The sequence below is a fragment of the Vulpes vulpes genome, chromosome X (assembly GCF_048418805.1).
Source record: "Vulpes vulpes isolate BD-2025 chromosome X, VulVul3, whole genome shotgun sequence".
Taxonomy (NCBI): Eukaryota; Metazoa; Chordata; class Mammalia; order Carnivora; family Canidae; genus Vulpes; species Vulpes vulpes.
Genome location: NC_132796.1, coordinates 15,639,140 through 15,661,724, shown reverse-complemented (window position 1 = coordinate 15,661,724; position 22,585 = coordinate 15,639,140). Strand labels below are relative to the sequence as shown.

The 22,585-nt window shown below is 42.8% G+C and overlaps 1 protein-coding gene across 15 annotated transcripts in view; it reads left to right on the top strand.

Annotated features, from left to right (window-relative positions):
* SH3KBP1 (SH3 domain containing kinase binding protein 1) overlaps window positions 1-22,585 on the top strand; it is a 334,655-nt gene that overhangs the window by 129,165 nt on the left and 182,905 nt on the right. For all 15 annotated transcript variants that reach the window (XM_025997485.2, XM_025997483.2, XM_025997484.2 and 12 more), the window contains one exon: window positions 7,749-7,872. In XM_025997485.2, the coding sequence (XP_025853270.1) occupies window positions 7,749-7,872 (124 nt within the window). The remainder of the gene's footprint in view (window positions 1-7,748; window positions 7,873-22,585) is intronic.

Below are 22,585 nucleotides of genomic sequence, written 5' to 3'. Positions count from 1 at the left end.
CTCTTCTGAAGGGAGCCAAATGCTGGGAAAGCAGTCTCTGCAAGCATGTGATGTTCATGGGGTAGCTGCTCCTCAAATTTGCCTTTTATGTGGGGGGCAGGCAGGAAGGGATTATGCTTGTGGGGGATGGGCAATGTGCTATTTTAGAATTCTGTATCTATTCAAAATTCTCTTGCAGTAGATTTGGTGTAAGGGTTTGTTTTAATGATTTCCTTTTATCTCCTGCCAGTGGTAATTTTGCAAAAAGGTTTTCCATGAACTAAGCATAGGGGGCACAGCTGTGATGCCACAGCCACACCTGGCCCTAAAGGGAGCCTTACCTGCCGAAAGAAACAGACCAGGTTTCAGGGCAGGCTGATGAATGATTTCTTTTCTCCTCTGCTCTGCTTCTATCCTGAGCTGAGGGAACCCTGCCCAGCCTCACTGTAATGTAGAGGGAAGCCCAGGACCAGCATTTTCTATAGGGCAAGGCATCATGAGCTCTGGTGTCAGTGGCACCAGCCTGCTCCATGTGCCTGTACTGTTGGTGGCAGGAGAGAAGGAAATATTTTAAGATGTGAGGAAAGCAGCTGAGGTGGAGGAAGGACCCCATGGAGGGAGAAGATCCATTCAGCTGATTGTGACAGTTGGATAAGTCACCCCTTGGTTCACCCACTTGGTAAGGAGCATCTGGCACATTCTGACCACTGGTCCCCTTAACGTCAATCCCAGAAAGCTTTCCCCTGAGATGCTTTTCATGTTTTTGACCTTCTAGGATGAAATACTGGCACATTTCACTTTAAATGAATCTGTTGTCTTCTGGCTTAAGCATTTATATTGTTACTTGAAGTGGAAATAGCATACAGTGAAGTGTGGAAATCTTATACATGAACAGAGTTCGATGAAGTTGTAGGTGTGTATGCACCTGTGCAGCCATCACCCAGACCGGATTATAGAACCTCTTCATCCTCCCTGTCATTACCTTCCCAAGGGCAGGTGGGAAGCTTATCTCCATTGATAAGCTGTGCCTGTTGTTCCACTCCACGTTAACAGAATCATACAGCATGTGATCTTCTCAGCCTGGCTTCTTTCACTCAACATCCTGATGGTGGAGTTCATCTGTTTTGTTAGGTAGTATTCTTTTTTATAGCACTTGCTATTTAATGATGACGTTAATAATGACAAGAAGTCATCAATCTATATACCACTCCCCAATTTACTCTTTGACCCTGAAGACACCTCTGTGATGGTGTTAGTATTAGACTTCTTTTTAGAGATGACAAAGCAGCTGCTTAGAGGCTTTCAGTATCACCCCCCAGGTCACCCACCTAATAAATGATAATGCCAGCACTAATTGTTTTTTGTTTTGTTGGACTTGCACCATCATTCTCCCCACTTAATGTGAAGCCTGTGTCTTTACTTGTGTCAAGGTTGCTGGCAGGATGAGAGGAGGGAGGGACCCCAGACCGGACCTTCACTGGTGTTTCACTGTGGAGTATTTTGGTTAATAGAAAGAAGTTAAGGTTCAACCAAACCAACCCCCCCAGCACCTGGATAGTATGTAATGGATGGGGAGGCTGAGGAGAAAAGAGGGAAAGCCAGCTTAGCTCAGCAGCCAGCCACATCCAGGCAACTCCACTTATCACAAAGCAGACTATGCTAGTCTAGTTCCCAGTTGTGTACAAATTATGCGTTTGCTCAGTGAGGCTGTTGTTTGCAGGCTGCTAAATGCGTCATGGCAAATTTTTGCTAGAGTGGCATTATCAGGGCTTTTTGGCCTCCAGATGTGGGTGAACCATCTTGGGCTCTGATCAGCTTAGTGCTTTGGGAAGCAGGAATATAAGTTCTCCTGTCTCTTCACTCACATTGCCCTTGTGACATGGCTCAAGTGTTATCACAGCATCGATATCTTACTGATGGCCTCAGTTTTACTGTACATGATGAGTTTCCACTGTTGAGGCATCAGATTTGGGATAAAGTGAGGTTGGGTTTCCTTTACCTCCTAAAGAGGTTTGCCAATACCCTGATGATTTTGTAGTGTTTTAAAGCAAGCACAGTCATTGCTTATTTATATATGTGGGGATGTATAAATTTCTGTAAGCCCCCATGGCCCACAGTTCTGGCCTAGGGTGTGGCCTCTACCACTGGAATGGTAGGATCCAGGTTCTTAACAATGGTGAAAAATATAGGCCTAGTGTTAGAAAGTGAAGATTGAAGGTTGGGGGCTGGAAACATTCAGAGCCAGGAAATCCAGAGTCCCATGATCTGGATCAGAACCTCGGAGAGCTCCAGGTAACCAGATGCTGGCAGCTGTGGGCAGGCAGGTTATTCCAGTGCCAAGTGCACCCTCCCCTGCAGCAAAGAGCTTTCATGTGTGGATGAGAAAGAACTTCAAGGACTGGTGCATTTGTGGATAAAGTAGTACCTTATATTCTTTAGCTATGGAGGGAAGTGAAGATTCCCACTGGAGCCATGGGTGTGGTGATTTTGAATCTCCCCTCTATAGCCATAGCACTAGTTCTTCCTTGGAGGTGAAGTGTAGCAAGAGAGCCCTGGCCAGAAGGCCCAGAGTTGGGTCCCACGGCCCACTATGCCTTTACTAGCTTTGTGGCCTTTGGCTGCTCTTGTGTCCTCTCTGACTGGGTCTCACGATTCTTGAACGCAAAAATATATCAGTCTGGAAGAATCAGGGTTTTATTTCTTTTTTTTCAATAACATAATGACAGTGCTACCATGAGGAGCAAGTGAAAAAATATCTGCTAAAACACTGTAATTTCTCTGAGCCTTTGCCTGTGTAAGCTTGTGTCATTACCAGCATCGTCACCTATTTTTAGAGCCTACCAATAGGAGTCCATGACATCAGATGCCTGTAAAAGTCGAGGTGTTGTTAGAGAAGTGCACTCCCCATGTTCCATTTGCATGGTAATGGGCACTGTGGGGCCAGCATGCATGTCGGATAGTTTGAGCCAGCAGTACACAGGGATGTGTGGCTTGCTACGCAGTTTAACAAGTTTTTAAATGAAAGGGCTTATCCTGTGGTCTTTTGGAAGTAACTGGGCGATTTCAGTAGGGGAGTGACAAGAGCATACATTTGTTTTTGGAGAGTGTCTCTCGTGGCAATGTAGAGGCTGACCTGGGAGGGGAGAGGCCAGAGGCAGGGTAACATTATTGCCACTCCAGCAGGACTTGGGAACAGTGGTTGAGAGATGCGCTCTGAAGTGAGGTGGGTTGGGTTCCGATTCTGGCTGCTGTATGGCAGGCTCTCTTGGTGCTGCACGTCTTGGTGTGTGTGCCACTGGTGAATGGGATTGTCGTGCAGGCTCCACGTTGCCATCCAGGTGCAGCTCTGAGAGCAGCTTCGGCATGTGACAAGCACACCCATGTTAGCTGGTGTTCCTGTGTATGTTTTCTTGTGGTAAAATACATATAACGTGAAAGTTGCCATTTTAACCATTCAAAATGTACAGTTCAGTGGCATTAGCCACATTAACAATGTTGTACGTTATCCTTATCTCTATCTAAAACGTTTTGGTCACCCCAAACAGGAACTTTGTAACTATTAAACATTGACTCTCATCCCCCCTTCCCACCCCCTGGTAACCTCCAGTGTTTCTATGAATTTGCCTAGTCTAGCTGCATTATGTAAGTGGAATCATACAATATTTGTCCTTTTATGTTTGGCTTATTTCACTTAGCATAATGGTTTCTAGCCTTATTCATGTTGTAGCAGGTCTCAAAACTTGATTCTTTTTTGAGGCTGAATAATATTCTTTTGTATGGATAGACCACATTTGTTCGTCCATTTATCTGTTGATGGATACTTAGGTTGTTTCCACCTTTTGGCTACTATGAATAATGCTGCAGTAAATGTTGGCATACAAGTATCTCTTTGAGTCCTCGATTTCAGTATTTTAGGGTATATACCTAGGAGTAGAATTGCTTGGTCACACAGGGGTTCTCTGTGTAACTCTGAGGAACTGCCATACTGTTTTCCGCAGGGGCTGCACCACTTTCCATTCCTGCCAGTGGTGCACAAGGGCTCCAATTCTTCCACAGTCTCATCAACACTATTTTCCTTTCTAAAAAAATTCTAATGGGTGCCTGGGTGGCTCAGTGGTTGAGCGTCTGCCTTTGGCTCAGGGCGTGATCCTGCAGTCCCAGGATCGAGTCCCACATCGGGCTCCCCTTGAGGAGCCTGCTTCTCCCTCTACCTATGTCTCTGCCTTTCTCTCTCTCTCTATCTTTCATGAATAAATAAATAAATAAAATCTTTTAAAAATAAAAATAATAAAATAAAAATTCTAGCCATTTTAGTGGGTATGAAGGAGTACTTCATTATGGTTTTTTTTTTAATTTTTTATTTATTTATGATAGTCACAGAGAGAGAGAGAGAGAGAGAGAGGCAGAGACACAGGCAGAGGGAGAAGCAGGCTCCATGCACCGGGAGCCTGACGTGGGATTCGATCCCGGGTCTCCAGGATCGCGCCCTGGGCCAAAGGCAGGCGCCAAACCGTTGCGCCACCCAGGGATCCCAATGGTTTTGATTTATATTTCCCTAGTGACTAATGATGTTGGGTATCTGGTCATGTGCTTGTTAGCCAGATGTATATCTTTTTGGAGAAACATCTCTTCAAGTTCTTTGCCTGGTGTTCATGGTTTTAAGACAGCATAGGAGGAATGGAGAGAACTGAGAGGTCGAGGAACTAGATAGAGCCCAACTGGGTGACTAGTGAGGCATGGGGGTTAACACTGAGTTTTCCAGCTTGGGTAAGTGAGTAGATGATGGGCTTTCAAGCAAGATAGCTCCTCTCCCTTCCAGAAAAGAGGCAGGTCAGAGGGAAGGTTTTGAGTTGGTGGGAGAATGCATTGAGCCTGGTGTACCTGGATATTGTGCCAGTGGAGAGTCTCCAGGATGCACTGCCATACCTGTGTGTTTGGTTTCTCTGGAAAAATATGGGGCATATTTTTTGTTTCCTCCCTGCTTCCATCTAAGAAGGAACTTAAGAAATCTGGTCATTGTTAGGCTTCTGTGTGTGGCAAATATAAACAATCATTGGCGGGGTCAATGGAATCTGGGATTTATGAACCAAACTCTCTTTGGTATTGCTGTCTTAGCCCTTAAGCACCTGCTCGATCGGGTCATTCCTTCCAAACTCGCGAGGTGCTGTTCTGAAGCCTTGGGTTTGGGTATTCTTAACAATCACAGCTTCTAGGGACACCTGGATGGCTCAGTCACTGGAGTGTGTGACTCTTGATCTTGGGGTCTTGAGTTTGAGCCCCACGCTGGATGTAGAGATTACTTAAAGACAAAAAACAAAACCAATCACAGCTTCTAAAGTTCTCTCCAGTGATCACTCCAGTCTCTCAAACATTTGTCCCTCTCTCACGCTTCCCCAACTGCGTGCCTTTAGTGGTTAGTGCGAGCAAATGCTTGACAGGTTGCCCACAATCTACTGAATTTCCCCGAATTGGTCCCTGGTGACCTTGGATGTTGTATCGCCATGTTACGTTGTGTCCAGCTGGGAAACTTGTGTGTGCGTAGTCACATCCACACTGCAGTGGAATGGGAGGTTTGAGCAACTGTTCTGCCCTCAAAGAAGCAACCTCTGGGGAATGAGCACCCATGGTGGCTTGTTTTTCTTTACTTCTCAAGCCATAGCAGCCTGGCAGCCATCACCAAGAAAGCATCCCGTCATGTGGCTCAGGCGGGCAATGTTTGCAGATTGTCCCCTGATGCCATCTGCCTGTGAGGCTACAGAAACCCCCGGCAACTGCTGTTCTAGCAGGTGCCGTGGCTGCTGAGGTGGGAGTCCGTGTACATACACACACATGCACACAGCTTTGTGCTGGGTTGGCCTGGGACGCCAGCTGAAACTCTCAACCCAGCAAAGTGCCAGACACAGTTGCTGATTTCCGGTGGGGCCCTGGTGAGGGAGGGCGAGGATGTTGTGAACTGAGCCAGCAATTGGGGAATTGGATATGGTAACTAACACCCGGGTGTATTATAGGAAGCTGCTGCCCAGTGGCTATGTTTTGACAAGCTTTTGTTCCTTTCTTTCTGCCTCTGCCCTCTGCCCAGGCTGAATCTCAGCCCCCTACCAAATTTGCTGTCTTCATGTTTATTCTATAGAAGGAGCCCGTCCCCATTTCCTGCCCCATGTTCTTCCCAAAGAACACATCTCTTGTCCTTGAGCTCTTCCTGCTACTCAGCCATGCTCTGGGTCTATCCCCTTAGCTTTCCCTTTTTCCCACGTTGGTATAATTAGTCATGGTTTCAGACAAGCCCAGAAACCCTCCGCTCCAGACCTGCAATTTATGAGTTACTATCATTTCGGGCTATTGACGCTTTCAAAAATAATTATGTAAATTATTAGAGTAATTTGAAGTAATTGTATCAGCCATCAGTTTTTAAAATTCTATATCTGGGCAGCCTGGGTGGCTCAGTGGTTTAGCGCCGCCTTCGGCCCAGGGCATGATCCGGGAGACCCGGGATCGAGTCCCACGTCAGGCTCCCTGCATGGAGCCTGCTTCTCCCTCTGCCTGTGTCTCTGCCTCTCTCTCTCTCTGTGTGTGTGTCTCATGAATAAATAAAGAGCCTACTTCCAAACAAACAAACAAAAAATTCTATGTCTTTGGGCAGCCCTGGTGGCTTGGTGGTTTAGCGCCGCCTTCAGCCCAGGGCGTGATCCTGGAGACCCGGGATCGAGTCCCACATAGGGTTCCCTGCATGGAGCCTGCTTCTCCCTCTGCCTGTGTCTCTGCCTTTCTCTCTCTGTGTCTCTCATGAATAAATAAATAAAATCTTCTTTAAAATTTCTGTATCTTTTAAAAAAGATTTTATTTGAGAGAGAGAGAGAGAGAGAGAGCACATGAGCAGGGGGAGGGACAGGCACCCCTCTCACCCCGGCTGAGTGTGGAGCCTGACTCAGGGCTCAATCCCAGGATCCTGGGATCATGACCTGAGCCAAAGGCAGACACTTAACTGACTGAGTCACCCAGGTGCCCCTAAATTTTGTATCTTAATGGGTCTTTGATAAGAGACCACCTAGAGCAAACTTTGTCCATAAAGGGCCAGGTGCGTTATGCTTTGATCTCTGTTCCAAATACTTAGGTCTGCTGTCATAGCAGCCCTAGAAAATACTTAAGCAGATGAAGGTGGTTGTGTTGTAATGAAACTTTATTTATAAAAATATGTGGTGGGCTGTCATTTGCTGAACCTTGGCCTAGAATGATGGTCTTTATTTCTGTTTGTCATCCTTACATTTTTCTTTGTCAGGAGTTAAAGAAAGCCAGAGGGACTTGATGACTGTAAATGAACTTAAATCACCTTCTTTGGAGTTTAGCATAATTGTGAGCCAATGGTGATATGGGAATATATTTCTCTAAACCCCTGTTGGGAAAGATTGAAACCAGAAGGCTTTTAGGTGGCCAAAACTTTTCATTGTTCAAAAAGTAGGACAGGCTGTCACTTTGAGCTGTGTGGTGGCCTTCAGTATCATTCATTCTCTTTCTAGTCACTTGGAATGGCCATAGTCACATAAGGTCATGTCACCATATTGGACATCATTTTACTTTACAGGACCAGGTGCTCCAGTAATAAATGTAAGGAAAACAAGCTACAGCAACATAGGAAATAGTATTTTTCAAACACCATGTTATACTGAGTTGAGGTCATTAGAGTTCATTTCCAGAAAGCTGAAGCTTAAAATAGCCAAAGAGCCGTTTTAAAAATTTCAAACAACAGTCTTGTTTTTCTTTTATCCTCACAGGAAATAAAGAAAGAAATGAAGAAAGACCCTCTCTCCAGCAAAGCTCCAGAAAAACCCATGCACGAAGTGTCCAGTGGAAATGCTTTGCTATCATCTGAAACAATTCTAAGAACCAACAAGAGAGGTATGGAAAAAAAGAACAAGCCCCCTCCCCACACACAAACCCAAACTGGAAGCTATTGGGTAAAGTTTCAAATTCTGAATTGCTAAAAAATTGAATGGCATTTGTCCTTTTGGTTTTCGTATAAATTTGGACACACACATGCACACACAGGGCGAGTAACAATGTAATAACTATAATCAAGGGAACTAGTACAGTTTTTTTTACAATAAGAAAGTAGACTAAATTTGTAAATGATGATTTTTCTAGGACATTAGCTTTCACTTCCATATCTATTTTTATGGATGAAAGATGACTTTAGAGAATGCTATGGTGCAGGCTGAGCTATGCGTGTCTGGCCATGGTCTCTTTTTAATTTAAGGGCAGGCTTTATCAGGGTCTCTTTCTCTACCTGCTGGGCTCCCAAACACAGACCTTGTCTCTCTTGGTTTAGGAGGCAGTATGTGCAAAGATATAGCTCTTACATCCCTCTAACCAAGAGAACTTTAACATCTCATTTCCCTGTTTTGAGATCTCAAGGCAGATTTTCAGGTATTAGCTCGTGGCGGTTTTGTTTTCTCCCATATCCCTCCTTTGTGACATCGTTGTTTGAAATGATAGGAGAGAGAATGTAAGGTTGCAGAGAGGACTCGACTCACCTCTACTGTGGTTGCACTAGATTTCCTCAGTTTTTCCTGCCCCTGCCCTCACCGTGCATCGGACAGGGCTCATACTGAGCGTGCCCGTGGTAGGTTAGCATTCAGCTGCAGGCTTTTCACGGGCTTATTACTTCCTTAAAGAGAAATATAGAGCTGTTCAAAAGCAGGAGCAGGAAATGTACTAGCAAAGAGTTCCATTAAAAAGAAAAAAGAAGGCAAGTTTACATAACCACAGGGAAGAACAGCTAATCTTTCATAAAATTTAGACAGCATAAGAATTTGTCCAATAAACTGTCCATTGATCATAGTGCTCGAGACATTAGCTTTGTGTCTCTCTTCCTTCCTGCTTCTTCCTCTACCCCCTCCAGCTGCCCTGGGTTACATTTCCCTTTTTGAATTATTCAGATTAAGTATTGGCTGGAGGCCCACGCTGGTTAGCAGCTATAGGATTTTCTTTCTTTTCTTGTTTTCTTTTTTTTTTTTAAGTCCCATCCTACCAATGCAGGGGATTTCCCATTTTAAGAATTAAGCAGATTTTGCTGTGAAACTATAGTCATCCCCGCCAAGTGCCTCCTTCGTTCTTGCAAATAAGTTCCAGAGCTCCTGAGGCCTGCCCTTATAGGTTTCAGAGAGCTAGGAGTCAGTGTGTCTTTCTATATTCCCAAACCTTGCTTGCTTTCCTGAGCCCCTCTTGTTCCTCCTCGTGCTTCTTGGGTCAGTGAGTCAGGAAAGTACACGCAAGATGACCACTGGCAAGGCTCCTCCTGCCAGCCCTGCTTTTTGTAAGGTAAATAAGAGAATTAAGGTAATTAATTGACTTAACAAGATAAGGAATTAATTAAGTTAAGGAATTAAGGTAATTATCCAGATGAGTTTGATAAAAATTACCTGAGAACTTTAAATGAAAGAAGGATTCCAACTTTTCTGATAATTGCCTCTTTGCATCTAAAACTCTGGCCTCTGAGGTCCTCCATGGGATTTTTCATGATCCAGAAAAAGGTACAGAACAGGGGCGGCATATGGAGTGCCGTTCCTTTCTTAAATCTCCGCCTTAGGCCCGAAGCCCGATGGTGACCAACCTTTTACTCTCGGGTATTTTATATAATGAATCTGCCAGTGGCTCTGAGACCTTAGCACATGGAGACATGCTGTAAATACGAAGCACATAAAATACCATCTCCGTTTTGTCCCAGGCTTCACACTGACCCTCAGGTCACCTGGGCCAAACATCAATTTCCAGTTGAAGGGAAGCATTGTGTACGGAGGGCCAGCACTATGTTTGGCCCTGCCCCCACCCGTCCATACTAACAGTATCCTACTACTCCTTATAATAAACAGCGGGATGGATTGATTGGCCTTGTCAGGCCAGATAAATAGTTCATTGTGCTGAGCTCAAAAGCTACATTTTTTTCCCACCCCAAATCAATGAAAAACCACTTTTTTTCCCCCTTAAAACAAGGATCAGAGGCTAAATCTGGGGATGATTCTAGTTACTTGTAAACACTTTCCATCCAACTAATTCTTCAAGTTTTATGAGTTATTGTAAATGACCCAAGTCTTCTCCTTCTCTTTGTTTTCACCAAGCTTTGTCCCTAGAAATCTCTTGATGTTTTTGTCTGTTGCTGTTGTTATGGAGGAAAATTACTTTCAGAGTTTAGTAACAGGCTGTTTTGTTTCATTAACATGGGATCCTTCTTCGGGTATATGAGTCCACCTTGTGATTCAGCCTTGGACCCTGTGAGAATTTAAGAGAATTAACACAAATTCTTTTTCTTTTAATAAATAAAGATCAAAATCTATTTCTGTTATGAGGCTGAAATTGAACTACTTCACTGGGTCCCGAATTTGAGAAAGACTTAGCTGAAGAAGTTTGCCCAGTTGTGGCCAGTGGTTTGGGGACATGCCTCACTTTGCAGCAATGGCAAGTGGGTTATAGTACCTCACAGTGTGGGACAAGCTTGTCCTCCCCAGGCCCTTGTATGAGGTCAAGAGCCACCCTAGGTTTGAAGGAAGCTACTATAATAGCCTTGAGAAAAGGCCAGGACCATGCAAACAGTTTGGGACAGATTAGTTTCAGTTTTCAACTTGAACCTTTGCAGATCTCTACAGAGTTGATTTAGGGAGGTACTGGAGTGACTCCATTGTGCTTTTCGTTTGAGAAAAAGATGGAGTGAAATTGAGAGAGAAAACAGTTCCTCCAGACAGCCTGGCAGCCATCAGCTATACATTCTAGGCATTAGGGCTGCAAGGACATTGGTATCTGCTCCCACACCTAGCCATTTCTCTGGGCTTTACCCGAGTCACAGTGAAGGAGATTTCTGTTTAAAACAAGCTTTTCCCAAGGAGTAAGAAGTCATTTTTCATTCATGCTTGCAGCGTGGATGTTACATATTCTGAAGTTATCCCAGACTCCAGAATGTTGACAAAGTGTAGCCAGAAAATCTGAAAATTCTTCTGGGAGCCAAATGATGTTCTCATGAACCAGACAGAAAAAGGTGGTCTGTTTCCTCCTGAGGAGGATTTATTCTTTTGTTCCTTCTCTCATTAAACCCATATAGAAGAATGGTGCGCAACTCCCAAATTGGAATATTGATATCTGGAAGATTTTTTTTTTAATGTTCAAACCTTACAGTTAAAAGCCAAACTGAACTAAATGGACATTTTAACAATTAACAGCAAATGCATTCAGTACATACTTGAAAATCAGCAAGGAGGATTTTGTTCATTTCTACTTCAATTAAAGGAAAGACAAAATCGTTGGGTCTCATCTCAGAGTGGTTTCCCAACCAACTTTATTTATGTGATGGGTTCAGTGTCCAGGCTGTAATCAATACCACACTGGCCTCTGTAAGGCCCAGCTTCTGTTTCGGGGCTCTAGTTCCTCGGTTTTTGCATCACTAGCAGACCTCATGGGGAAGCTGCCTTTCTCAGAACCCCTCCTGCTGCCTACGATTTAGAATATTGTTCCTTCCTCACTTTTACATGGATCCTAACGAGCGTTTAATTGCACACGTTTATAGTGTGCCACTGCAGGCCTGGCCCTCTGCTTGGTGCTGGGACAGATGGAAGGACTAGAGGAACACCACCAGCCAGGCTTGCCTGCAAGCCCTTGCAGTCTGTTGTGTCCCTTGGGAAATGTTAAGAAAGTGGTGTACATTTCTTAAATCCTTTTTATGGCAAGATGGGGATATGTCTCTAATTTACTGCTGTCATTCTGAATGTGAAGCCACTCCGCGGGTTTCTGGTTGGCTTTATGTGTCCTTGTTTCTATTTCCAGTTTATCATGAATTCAGTGTTTGGTAAGTCTCTATTGTATTTTGCACATTTATTATTCTTTGCTATTATTATTATTATTATTATTATTATTATTATTATTATGCTCTCCTGATAGAAAATGTCTTTTATAATCATCTTTTTAAGTCGCTCTGCTACTTTGGCATCTGCCTTATGAAAGATAAACTGCTTTTACCATCTTTATTTAAGGTTTATTGTGCATTTGCATTCTACTGCCCCTTCCAGGAACTGACTAATGCTGGAAGATCTGATGGTCTCAAAAATGTTATTTGTAACAGGTCTAGCACTGATGCTACAAGATGAGATTCAAGTTGAGCTGGGGGAGGGTTACTCTCGAAGTTGCTATGTGGATGTGTCTTGGATTGTAGAACATGACTCTGTGGGCTCATTTCTCATGTATTTAGTTCTTCAGACAGGTTTAATTCAAAAGTCCTGAACAGAGGGACCAACAGCTGCTCTGCCTCTGGTGACACACTGTTGCTTTAAAAGTTGATGCAGAAATTCTTCAGAATTCATTTTGTGTGTGGATGGGTGATATATACATGCCCCCCAGCATAATATGGGCCTCGTGTTTGCCACACAGAAAGGCTCTCCATTTTGGTCTGCTGCTTGTGGCTGTCAGAAGAATCATACCTAGGGTTTATCTTTCTTTGCCCCCAGCACCAGTCATTCCAATACCTAAAGATCTGGCTGTAGTGGCCTCCCTCCCTTTCTCTACTGAAGGGGAAACATTTTTGCAAGTTCTCATTTCTTTAGCATTTACTTGGCTATTCACAATAACGTTCTCGAGGTATCTGCGGGCTGGTTTATCAGGATAGGAGTGCGCATACGCCCGGCCAAGTACGTGCTGCGTGGAACTCTGTGTTGGCTCCAAGGCAGTGGCCTGGTTCTCTTGATAGGCTATGGGCTCTTTGTTTGAAATGAAACTGTAAACAAAGGATGGAAAAAGTGTGTCCTTAATAAAGAAAATGTCAACTGCTTTGCTTTTCCAGTGCTTTGTTGGTTAAGGTAGATGCAAGATCTGGGAATTTGTTTATAGAAACAAGATTTTGTTCCTTTCCAATTTCCTTTTGGAGAAACAAATGTGAATTACCCCGGTTACCTGGAATCTGAAAATGTAGCGTGTTGGGTCAGATTTTCTTCAACTCTCCAAAGTACCTATTGATCCTACCTAAATTGCTGGTTTTTATAGACAAATGGAAGAGTAAGAAGTTGAGAGAAGGTGTTACTGTTGTGTGGAAGCTCTTGGCTATCACCTGAGCTGGTCTTTTCCATGGGGAGATGAAAATAAAGCTGGCCATTGGCAGTGAACCTGGATGGATATAATATTCCAGCCATTCAATAATACATACATCGTGTAAATGTGTCTTTGTGTGTATTTATCATCTTCTTTCCCAGGGGGTCTTCATTCTTGAAAGTTTGAGAGTAAAGGGACTGTTAAGAGGTTTTGTAAAGTAATTGATCCCTGGCTGCATTACTGACAGGTTCTGTTGGGAGCTGTGTTACTGGCCCTATGGGACTAGTAGTTGATGTTCAAGTATGTTGCTCCTATTTACTTTCTTATCTGAGTAGTATTGCCTCTTGGACCTAGGGATGGTGGTGAAATGGGTGGGAAATGCCATTCTGAGTGGTGGTTGCCATTGTATATTTTCCATACATATGGGTCTTTGGCAAACTTGGTTTTAAGAAATTTTCTTGTATTATATTCGTCTCCTTTCAATCTCTGTGCCCTGATTCCAAGGTGTTAACCCTAGAGGAATTAGTGTACCCTGGACTAATTATTGATTTAGACTTCTAAGGCGTTCCTGTTGGGTTGCCACCCACCCATCCATCCAGAGGACCGCCAGGGAGTGGGTTTGTGGTGGTGGCTCCACCTGGTGGCTCTCCCAGGAAACTCCTCCTCCTGCCCACCTTTTCTTTCTCCCTGCAGAGAGAGATGCCTTTGGTTCCTCTGACTTAGTGTTCTCAATTCATGCCATTCCATTTTAGACCCACAGCTTCTCACATTACACATGTGTTCGTTCTCTTTAGCTCCATTCCTCTCTCTTCTAATTTTTGTTCATTGAACTCACAGAATCTGCTTCCCCATCCTTGTCCCATCTGTTACACCGACACTGACAGGGATCATTGTTGATAAGTGTGGAAAAAAAAAAAAGGACTCCTATAGGCATGACTCTAGGTATAGGTAATAATTTGAATTTAAACACCATGAAGAAGTACACTAAAATTCCTGTAGGTAAGACATAATCTCCTCCTTAGTAGCTCCAGTTACCCCTAACTACTTTACTTCTTAGTGGACCCAGTTTTCCTAAAAGGAGCAATATTTTATGACTGATGTTGTTTTCACTTGTCAGCAGGAGGTGAAATAAAGAGCCTACTGACTTTGTTAGCTTCATTATCATTTGTCAGTTCTCTACAGGAAGCCCCTTCTTGCCTGGGCATGGGCCAGCCCCCCACCCTCACCCCTCTCCATGCTCCCCTCTGGGTATACCACTGAGCATAAGTATTCTTGATAAATAAAAATGTTTCTTCTTTAATTTCATTGTTTTTGGGGGGTTTTGTTAGTTGATGACATTGTAGATGTGTTTTAGCTACATTGTGGGTTAGTCTGAGAACTTAATCACCACTTATGACTTTGTTTCTATGAGAAAAAGCATTTGGAATTTCAAACACTGCATAGTGCATAACCCATTTGTAAATCTGACTTCTTTCTTTGATTTTTACATTGCTGGCCCGAAGCCTTGGGTACCTTTTAAAAGCAGAGTCCATATAAGTGGGGATGATTGTGCTTTTCTCATCGTGCAGAGGCGTTTACAGTTCCTGTGGTATAGAATGCTAGGAGTAGGCAATCTCCCTACAACACGCCAGGCTCCGAGGGTGGTGCTGACCGACCACATGGCTCCATTGTGTACAGTGCTTTTCACCAGTTCTGAGCTGGACCTTGGTGAGCCCAAGTTTGTCTGTATAAGGTGTATTCTCAAAGGCACGCTGTTGTATATTTTCACCTACTAGAGAGGAAGCCATGCAACATGTGTGACATGTTCAGATAGACACCAGGCTAGCAGTTCCCAGTGTGCGCTGCACAGAATTATGACCCTACAAAATATTGCACAAAAGAGGGATGGAGAGAAAGAGATAAGGAGACAGAAAGGGAGAGAAAATTGGCTCTCTGGACACAGGAATTTTGGCTAGGGCCGCCTACACTAACACCCTCCTGGAGAATGGCAAGCACCAGAGCATATTGCAGGCTCTTGGATGTCCTGTGGTCAGGAAACCTGCTTCTCTTCAGTCAGTGGACCGCATTTTACTGAATACTAGTTAGGACTCTGCTTTGCGATGTGTAGGTCTTGAAAATGCAGGACGAGGAGCTGTCTGAGCATCCCGGAGATCATCTTCGGATTGACCCTTGCACAGGGAATGTTAGAGTAAGTGGGTGGTGGTGGCCGTGCTGGCCCTGTGAGAGACACTGACCAAGCCTCTATGGCCTGCGGCTGTGAACAGACACGGTGCATGATGCTGGGAGAACATTCCCTGAATCTAATACTTGAAAGCCAGTCCTCTTGGTAGGTTTTTGAGTGACAAGCTAAAAGCAATTTTTTTCCCTCTTGATCATTTCTTGGGCCCTGTGTCAAAGAGTGCCTAGGCTGGGCTTTGGCAGGAAAAGTGGGCCGAGGGGTCTGACCCAGTGAACACAAGACCAGCTCTACCTGGGACTTGGGTCAGGATGGAACAGGGATTCTAAGGGCGAATTTTAGGATGACAAAACAGTAGTCCCATAGAGTCAGGAGAGTCCCCTTACCTTCTCTACTTGCTTCGATGGAAAGACGGGGAGTCTTAGCTCTCCTTGATACCATTAAAACCCTGATCGGGCATAAAGAAGAGGTTTGTTCACTCTCTCCTGTTAGTGAAAGAAGCTGTCATTTTGAGTTCAGGTAACGAACCCACTTGTGAAGCTGTGAGAAACACATAGCCTGCCATTTAGAGTTCTCGAATCTAGGATTCCTGAGGTGGCTGAGGTCCCTGAAACTGTCCCAGCCTTCGGTCTGATTCAGGGACCTGCTTGTTGACATGCCAGGAAGGAGGACATGGAGCCTCTGCCCAGGGAACCTGAAAGGACACCCCTCTGATCTGGAGGATCCTCTTTTCAAAAGGGAGATTATTACAGGTAGATAGCTGGTAGATTAATTAAAGGTAACTAATGAGAGGTATTGTATTGGGACAGCAACTGTCCTTACTTGTAGAAAGCCCTGGAAAAAGAGCCTTTTCTTTTTTTTTAAAGATTTTATTTATTCATGATATACAGAGAGAGAGGCAGAGACACAGGCAGAGGGAGAAGCAGGCTCCTTGTGCGGAGCCCGACGTGGGACTCGATCCTGGGATCCCAGGATCATGCCCTGGGCTGAAGGCAGGCGCTAAACCACAGAGATACCCAGACATCCCGAAAAGGAGCCTTTTCTCCTGTAGTTTCCTCAGTTTCTTCTAATTGCACTTACTGGTCTGTTGTCACAGCTTGGTCCCCCTGATGCCACCTGCAGCTTCAGTTTAATCTTTGGACTCATGGCTTTTTTGTGCTTGTGAAGCCCTAGGATGGTTCTGCCCTGAACAACGAGGACATTTCCCGGCCTACCTCCCTAGCCCATGGTCTGGCGGACAGTGGGCCCAGCTGCAGTGCCAGGTGGACCACTGTCATAGTCCCCTACCAGGAAGGGAATGAGAGAGCAGCCAGAAACTTCGTCCATGCATGCACACACGCTCAAGGAAGCACATTGGAGGAGGACTGAACTGCTTGCTCCATTTGCAGTTTCCTGGAGACCTGAATAAACTCAGTGGTAGCAGGACCTTGTGGCAGGAAGAAGGGCTGCAGGCCAACTCCAGCTCCCACTTCTGCTGTACCCCCAAAGTTTCTGTGGGACATTAGGCAAGTCTCATACTCTGTTTTCCCATCTGTAAAATAAGGAGACTCGGGCAGCCCGAGTGGCTCAGTGGTTTAGCGCCGCCTTCAGCCCAGGGCCTGATCCTGGAGACCCGGGATCGAGTCCAGTGTCAGGCTCCCTGCATGGAGCCTGCTTCTCCCTCTGCCTGTGTCTCTGCCCCCCTCTGTCTCTCTGTCTCTGTCTCTGTCTCTGTCTCTCTCTCTGTATCTCTCTCTATCTCTCATAAATAAATAAATAAGTAAATAAATAAATAAATAAAATATTTTAAAAAATAATAAAATAAAATAAGGAGACTACTCTTGTTAACTCCCTCAGGGAAATTGTCAAGGTAAAAATGAGGAAAGAGAATGAAGCTTGGGGCAGAAGGTGGTGAGAGAATGAACTAGGAGTCACTGAAAACAGTAGTAGTTGTTATTAAAAGTGGTAAACTGCTGGTAAGACCCCAGAATGTTGGAATGAAATTACAGATTTATGGACAACGATAATGAAGTGTTGTTTCCATGAAGCAACGAGTGATCAGATGCACATGGAGCAGTCTGCGGGATAGACCATATGCTAGGCCATAAAAGAAGGCTCAGTAAATTTCAAAGGATTACAATCATACAGAGTATGTTCTCCAACCACACTGGAATTAAATTAGGAATCAACAACAGAGATTTGGGAAATTCATGAATATATGGAAATTAAACAATCTACTCCTGAATTACCAGTGGGTCAAAGAAGAATCCCCAAGGGAAATTTTGAAATATTTAGAAATGAATGAAAATGATGAAAACACAATCTCCAGAAATCGACTGCATATAGCTAAAGCAACGCTTAGAGCAAATTGACAGCTGTAAATGCCTGTATTCAAAAAGAAAACAGATTTCAGATCAATACCCTCTCTTTTCTTTCCCCACCTTCACTAAGATATGTTTGATATATAACGTTGTATAGGTATAGGTTTGAGGTGTAGAATATGATGATTTGAGACATGTATATATTATGAAATGATTTCTACAATAAGGTTAGTTAATATATCCCTCACCTCCCATAATTACCATATTTTTAGTTGTTATTGTGAGAACATACAAAATTCATCTTTCTCTAACATATTTTACTTAGCATAATGCCCTCAAGTTTCGTTCATGTTGTCACAGATGGCAGGATTTCCTTATTTTTATGGCTAAATAATATTCCGGTGTGTGTGTGTGTGTGTGTGAGAGAGAGAGAGAGAGAGAGAGAGAGAGAGAGATTTTCTTTATCCATTCATCCATTGCTTAGGTTGTTTCCACATATTGGCTGTGGTGAATAATGCTGCAGTGTGCAGTGAACACAGGGGTACAAGAGATCTCTTTGAGATAGTGATTTCATTAGCTTTGGATATCTGCCCAAAAGTGGGATTGTCAATAACCTAACTTTCTACCTTAAAAAACTAGCAAAAGAGGAATGCCTGGATGGCTCAGTGGTTGAGCATCTGCCTTCAGCTCAGGTCATGATCCTGGGGTCCTGGGATCGAGTCCCGAATCAAGCTCCCCACAGGGAGCCTGCTTCTCCCTCTGCCTATGTTTCTGCCTCTCTCTCCATGTCTCTCATGAAGAAATAAATACAATCGTAAAAATAAGAAAGAAGGAAACTAGCAAAAGAGGGTTGCCTGGCTCATTGAGTTGGTAGAGCTTGTGACTCTTGATCTCAGGGTTTTGAGTAAAGCCCCACGTTGGGCATAGAAATTACTTAATTTAAAAATATTTTTAAAAGGAACCAGAAAAAGAAGAGCAAACTAAGCTTGAAGCAAGCAGAAAGAAGGAAATAGGAGTGATTAGAGTGGAAATAAGCGAAACAGAATAGGAAAATACAGAAAATTACTGAAATAAAAAACTGGTTCTTTGAAACAGTCAACAAATTGATAAACTTTAGCTAATACTGATTAAGAAAAAAAGGAGAGAAGGTTTAAAATTCTAATACGAGGAATTATAAAGGGAACATCACTGCCAATCCTGGAGAAATTAAAAAGTTTGTGAAGGAATACTGAGGACAATTTACGCACTCCTTGTGGGGTTGTAAACGTGTGCAGCTGATTTGAAAAAGTGTCTGGCTGTTCCTCAAGCTATGAAGTATAGAGTTAGCTGTGACCTAGTATTCCATACCCATGAGAGATGACAACATATGTCTACCTACAAACCTGTTCGCAGTGGCACAATCCTAATGTCCCCCAAATGGAAACGACCCACATGTCCATCAGCTGAACAGATGAACAAAAATGTGGTTCATCCACACGATGGAATACTGTTTGGCAATTAAAAGGAACGAAGTTTTGATACATGCCACAGCATGGATGAGCCTCAAAGACAGCAGGTGAAATTAAAGAAGCCAGACACTAAAGATCCCATGTTGTATGATGCCATTTATGTGAAGTGTCCAGAATAGGCAAGTCCATAGAGATGGTAAGTAGGTTAGTGCTTGCCCAGAGCTGGGTGTCAGAATGGAAAGTGACTGCTCATGGGCAAGAGGTTTGTTTTTGGGGTGATGGAAATTCTAAAATTACACTGTTTTGATGGTCACGCGATTCTGTAACTCTAGAAGAACCATTTAATCACACACCTAAAATGGGTGAATTTTATGGGTATGTAAATAGTATCTCAGTAAAGCTGGGTTTTGTTTTTTTTGTCTGCCTGTCTGTCTGTCTCTTTCTGTTTTACAACCCCTACCACTCCCCTCTTCCAGCTGAAGGACAAGATGTGTCATTCCTTTATTCAAGTCTTTAAAAATTATATGTTCCTCAGTGAAGCTTTATATTTTTCTTCATTCAATCAGTTGCCTAGGAGATAGTGAATCTGAGAGATCAAAAAGACACTGTTTTGCTGGGATGACCTAAATATTAGAGAATTGATTTGAGAAGCGTAGAGAACTGACGGTGGCATTCTATTGTTCATTTCTTGAGAAGAAAGGAGAGAGTCCCTGTAAATCAAAAGGCAAACCCTTATATTCTAAATTCTGTGCTTCATAGAGAGGCCTTTGCTGGAAAGGAAAGAATCCATTTAGGGTTCCAATTTTTCTTGCCGCTATAACTCTGTGCTGGCTATTTTTGCTCATAAATCTTTTCTGCAGCTCTGATGATTTCTTTACGAAAGATTCTTAAATGTGGAATTATTGGACAAAAGCATGTATATATTTTATGGCACTTTAAGCCATTATTATGAAATTGATTTTTGAAGGGTTGTACCAATTTACATCATCACTAGAAGCGGGAAGAGTGCTTATTAGTGTTTCAAGCTTGAATTTCTTTGATTAATAGAGTTCTCTCACATTTTCTTTTTTCTGTCATGTGTTTGTATTCTTTGCTCTCATATTGAGGTCTTTATATTTTTCTTACTGATTAGTGTATTATTCCTTTGTCATTTCTGGCAAATTGTGCTTCCCAGTTGGTTGGCTTTTCATTTTGTTTACAGCTGGTTTTGAGGTACAGAAATAGTACTTTTTTACACAGATTCGTTGTTGATTTTTTTCATGATTTCCCTGAATAAAATCTCACATAATTTTTTTCCTTCTTTATACTGGCTTCATTCTTTTTTTACTTCTAATTTTTAATCTCTTTGGACTTTTGACATGTAGTGTGTGGTTAGTATGCAAATTGATTTTTATTTTGAAATAGCCACTTTTTTGGGACCATTTCTTGAATAATCCTGCCCTTCCCCCCATTAATTGTGATATCTCCTTTGTCATATACTATTACATATATTAGGGAATTTTTTCTGGACTTTTGCTTCTGTCCCATTAATTTGTCTCACCATTCTTATATCAATATAGTTTAAGTATTGTGACTCTATAGTATGTTTTAATATGTGATACAGCATTTGTCCTTCTGTTATCACTTCTCATTTTCAAAAATATTTTAGCTCTTCTCTTTCATTTTAAAATTGTTATCATGGGACGCCTGTGTGGCTCAGTGGTTGGGCACCTGCCTTCAGCTCAGGTGATGGTCCTGGGATCCAGGATCGAGTCCCACATTGGGCTCCCAGCAAGGAATCTGCTTCTCCCTCTGCCTGTGTCTCTGCCTTTCTCTCTGTCTGTGTCTCTCATGACTAAATAAATAAATCTTTTTAAAAATATTAATTATTATCACGTTTTACTTTTTAAATTTTTAATTTTTTAAAGATTTATTTATTTTAGAGAAGTGGGAGGAGGAAGGAGCAGAGGGAGAGGGAAGAGAGAATCCTCAAGCAGACTCCCTGAGTTTGGAGCCCAATGTGGGGCTTGATCCCAGGACCCTGATATCATGACCAGAACTGAAATTAAGAGTTGTCTGCTTAAGTGACTGAGCCACCCAGGCACCCTTGTTACCAAGTTTTTAAAAATTCCATTGGGATTGGGATTTGAATTACATTGAAATTGCACATCGATTTAGAAAGAATCGACATTTCCCCAACTTCTTTTGTTTAACAGTTTTGTATTGTGCCATATAAAATGTCTTCATGTACAATGCATAAATGAAATGCTTTTCTCTCCCTTGCCCCTCTTCTGCAGACATCATAGTGGACCAATTCTTGCAACCATACACCAAATTAAAACGTACATCCCTTCTGAATACTAGACAGCTAATTCTAGTGACCCAGTGACATAGGACATTATTCTGTTTAGCCAAGTGTCAGTAAGGGTTTTATTTGTGAAGTCTTGCTTCCTCCTTATGTCATCCCTACATAGATTGAGGTTATTGTTGGCTCTTGCAAATAGAATCTTTTCCCCCTCCTGTTTTTTTTTTCTTAGCGCAGAAGAACATAACTTTTGAATATTTATGTTGTAATAGCTCTTTGTGGAATACTCTTGTTAATTGAAAAATGTTCCCCTTTAATATTGAGGGAATTGTTAGTATTTATCATATTATTTTAGAAGGTGGATGAGTGGAAATTACAAAATGCTGTATTTGAACAAATGACATCTTATTTTTGTTTTTTTAGAGATTTATTTATTTATTTGAGAGTGAGAGAGAGCACAGAAGCAGTAGGGAGGGGCAGAGGGAGAGGGAGAGGCAGGCTCCCCACTGAGCAGGGACCCTGATGTGGGCCTCAATCCCAGCACCCTGAGATCATGCCCTGAGCCAAAGGCAGACACTTCACCAAATGAGCCACCCAGGTGCCCTGTCATAGGTCCATTTTAAATATGAAGGAACCGAGGTGGGAAGAAGTAAAATGACTCACTGGCTGCAGCAATAGAGGCAGACGTGGAAGGTGTCTTGCTGCCTTCACCACAGGAAAACCTAAGCAGTAATATGAATAATAGCATCCAGAAAGCCTTAGTGAATGGCTGTTCTCAAATGATGATTTTTTGGACACTTGTAGTTGCATGTTATTCTGTTAATACACTTAGATTCTTTTGCGTGTGTGTGTGTGTGTGTGTGTGTGTCCATGTTTAGATTTAGATTTTTTTTTTTTACTAGATTATAAACTCCTTGAAGGAAGAGGCTTTATTGTATTCATGTTGGAACCAACTTTAATTATCAGATGGAAGGATGTACTTGTACTCAACCACTCTAAGCCTTTTGAGAAATGAGTTACTGGAAAGAAAAGTACCAGAGGGAGAATAAGCTTTATATTAAGTTAATATATTTAAGGAAAAGCTGTTGAAATTCTGTGATTCAGAGAAATTATCTTGGTTACTGAGTGCCCAGGGAGAGAGAAGACTTATTAAGGGTCTGTTTTGGTAAGTGGATCATGAGAATAACTACTGAATCTAGCTCTCAGCCTGATAATGGGCCATTAGTGGAGAGTGAGAAAACCAATGGAGGTTTCCAATGGAGGAGATTTGAACCAGATTGAAAGAATATGAGGGTAACTGTTTTGAGAGAAGGCTCCGACACTTTTCCAATTTCCTGGT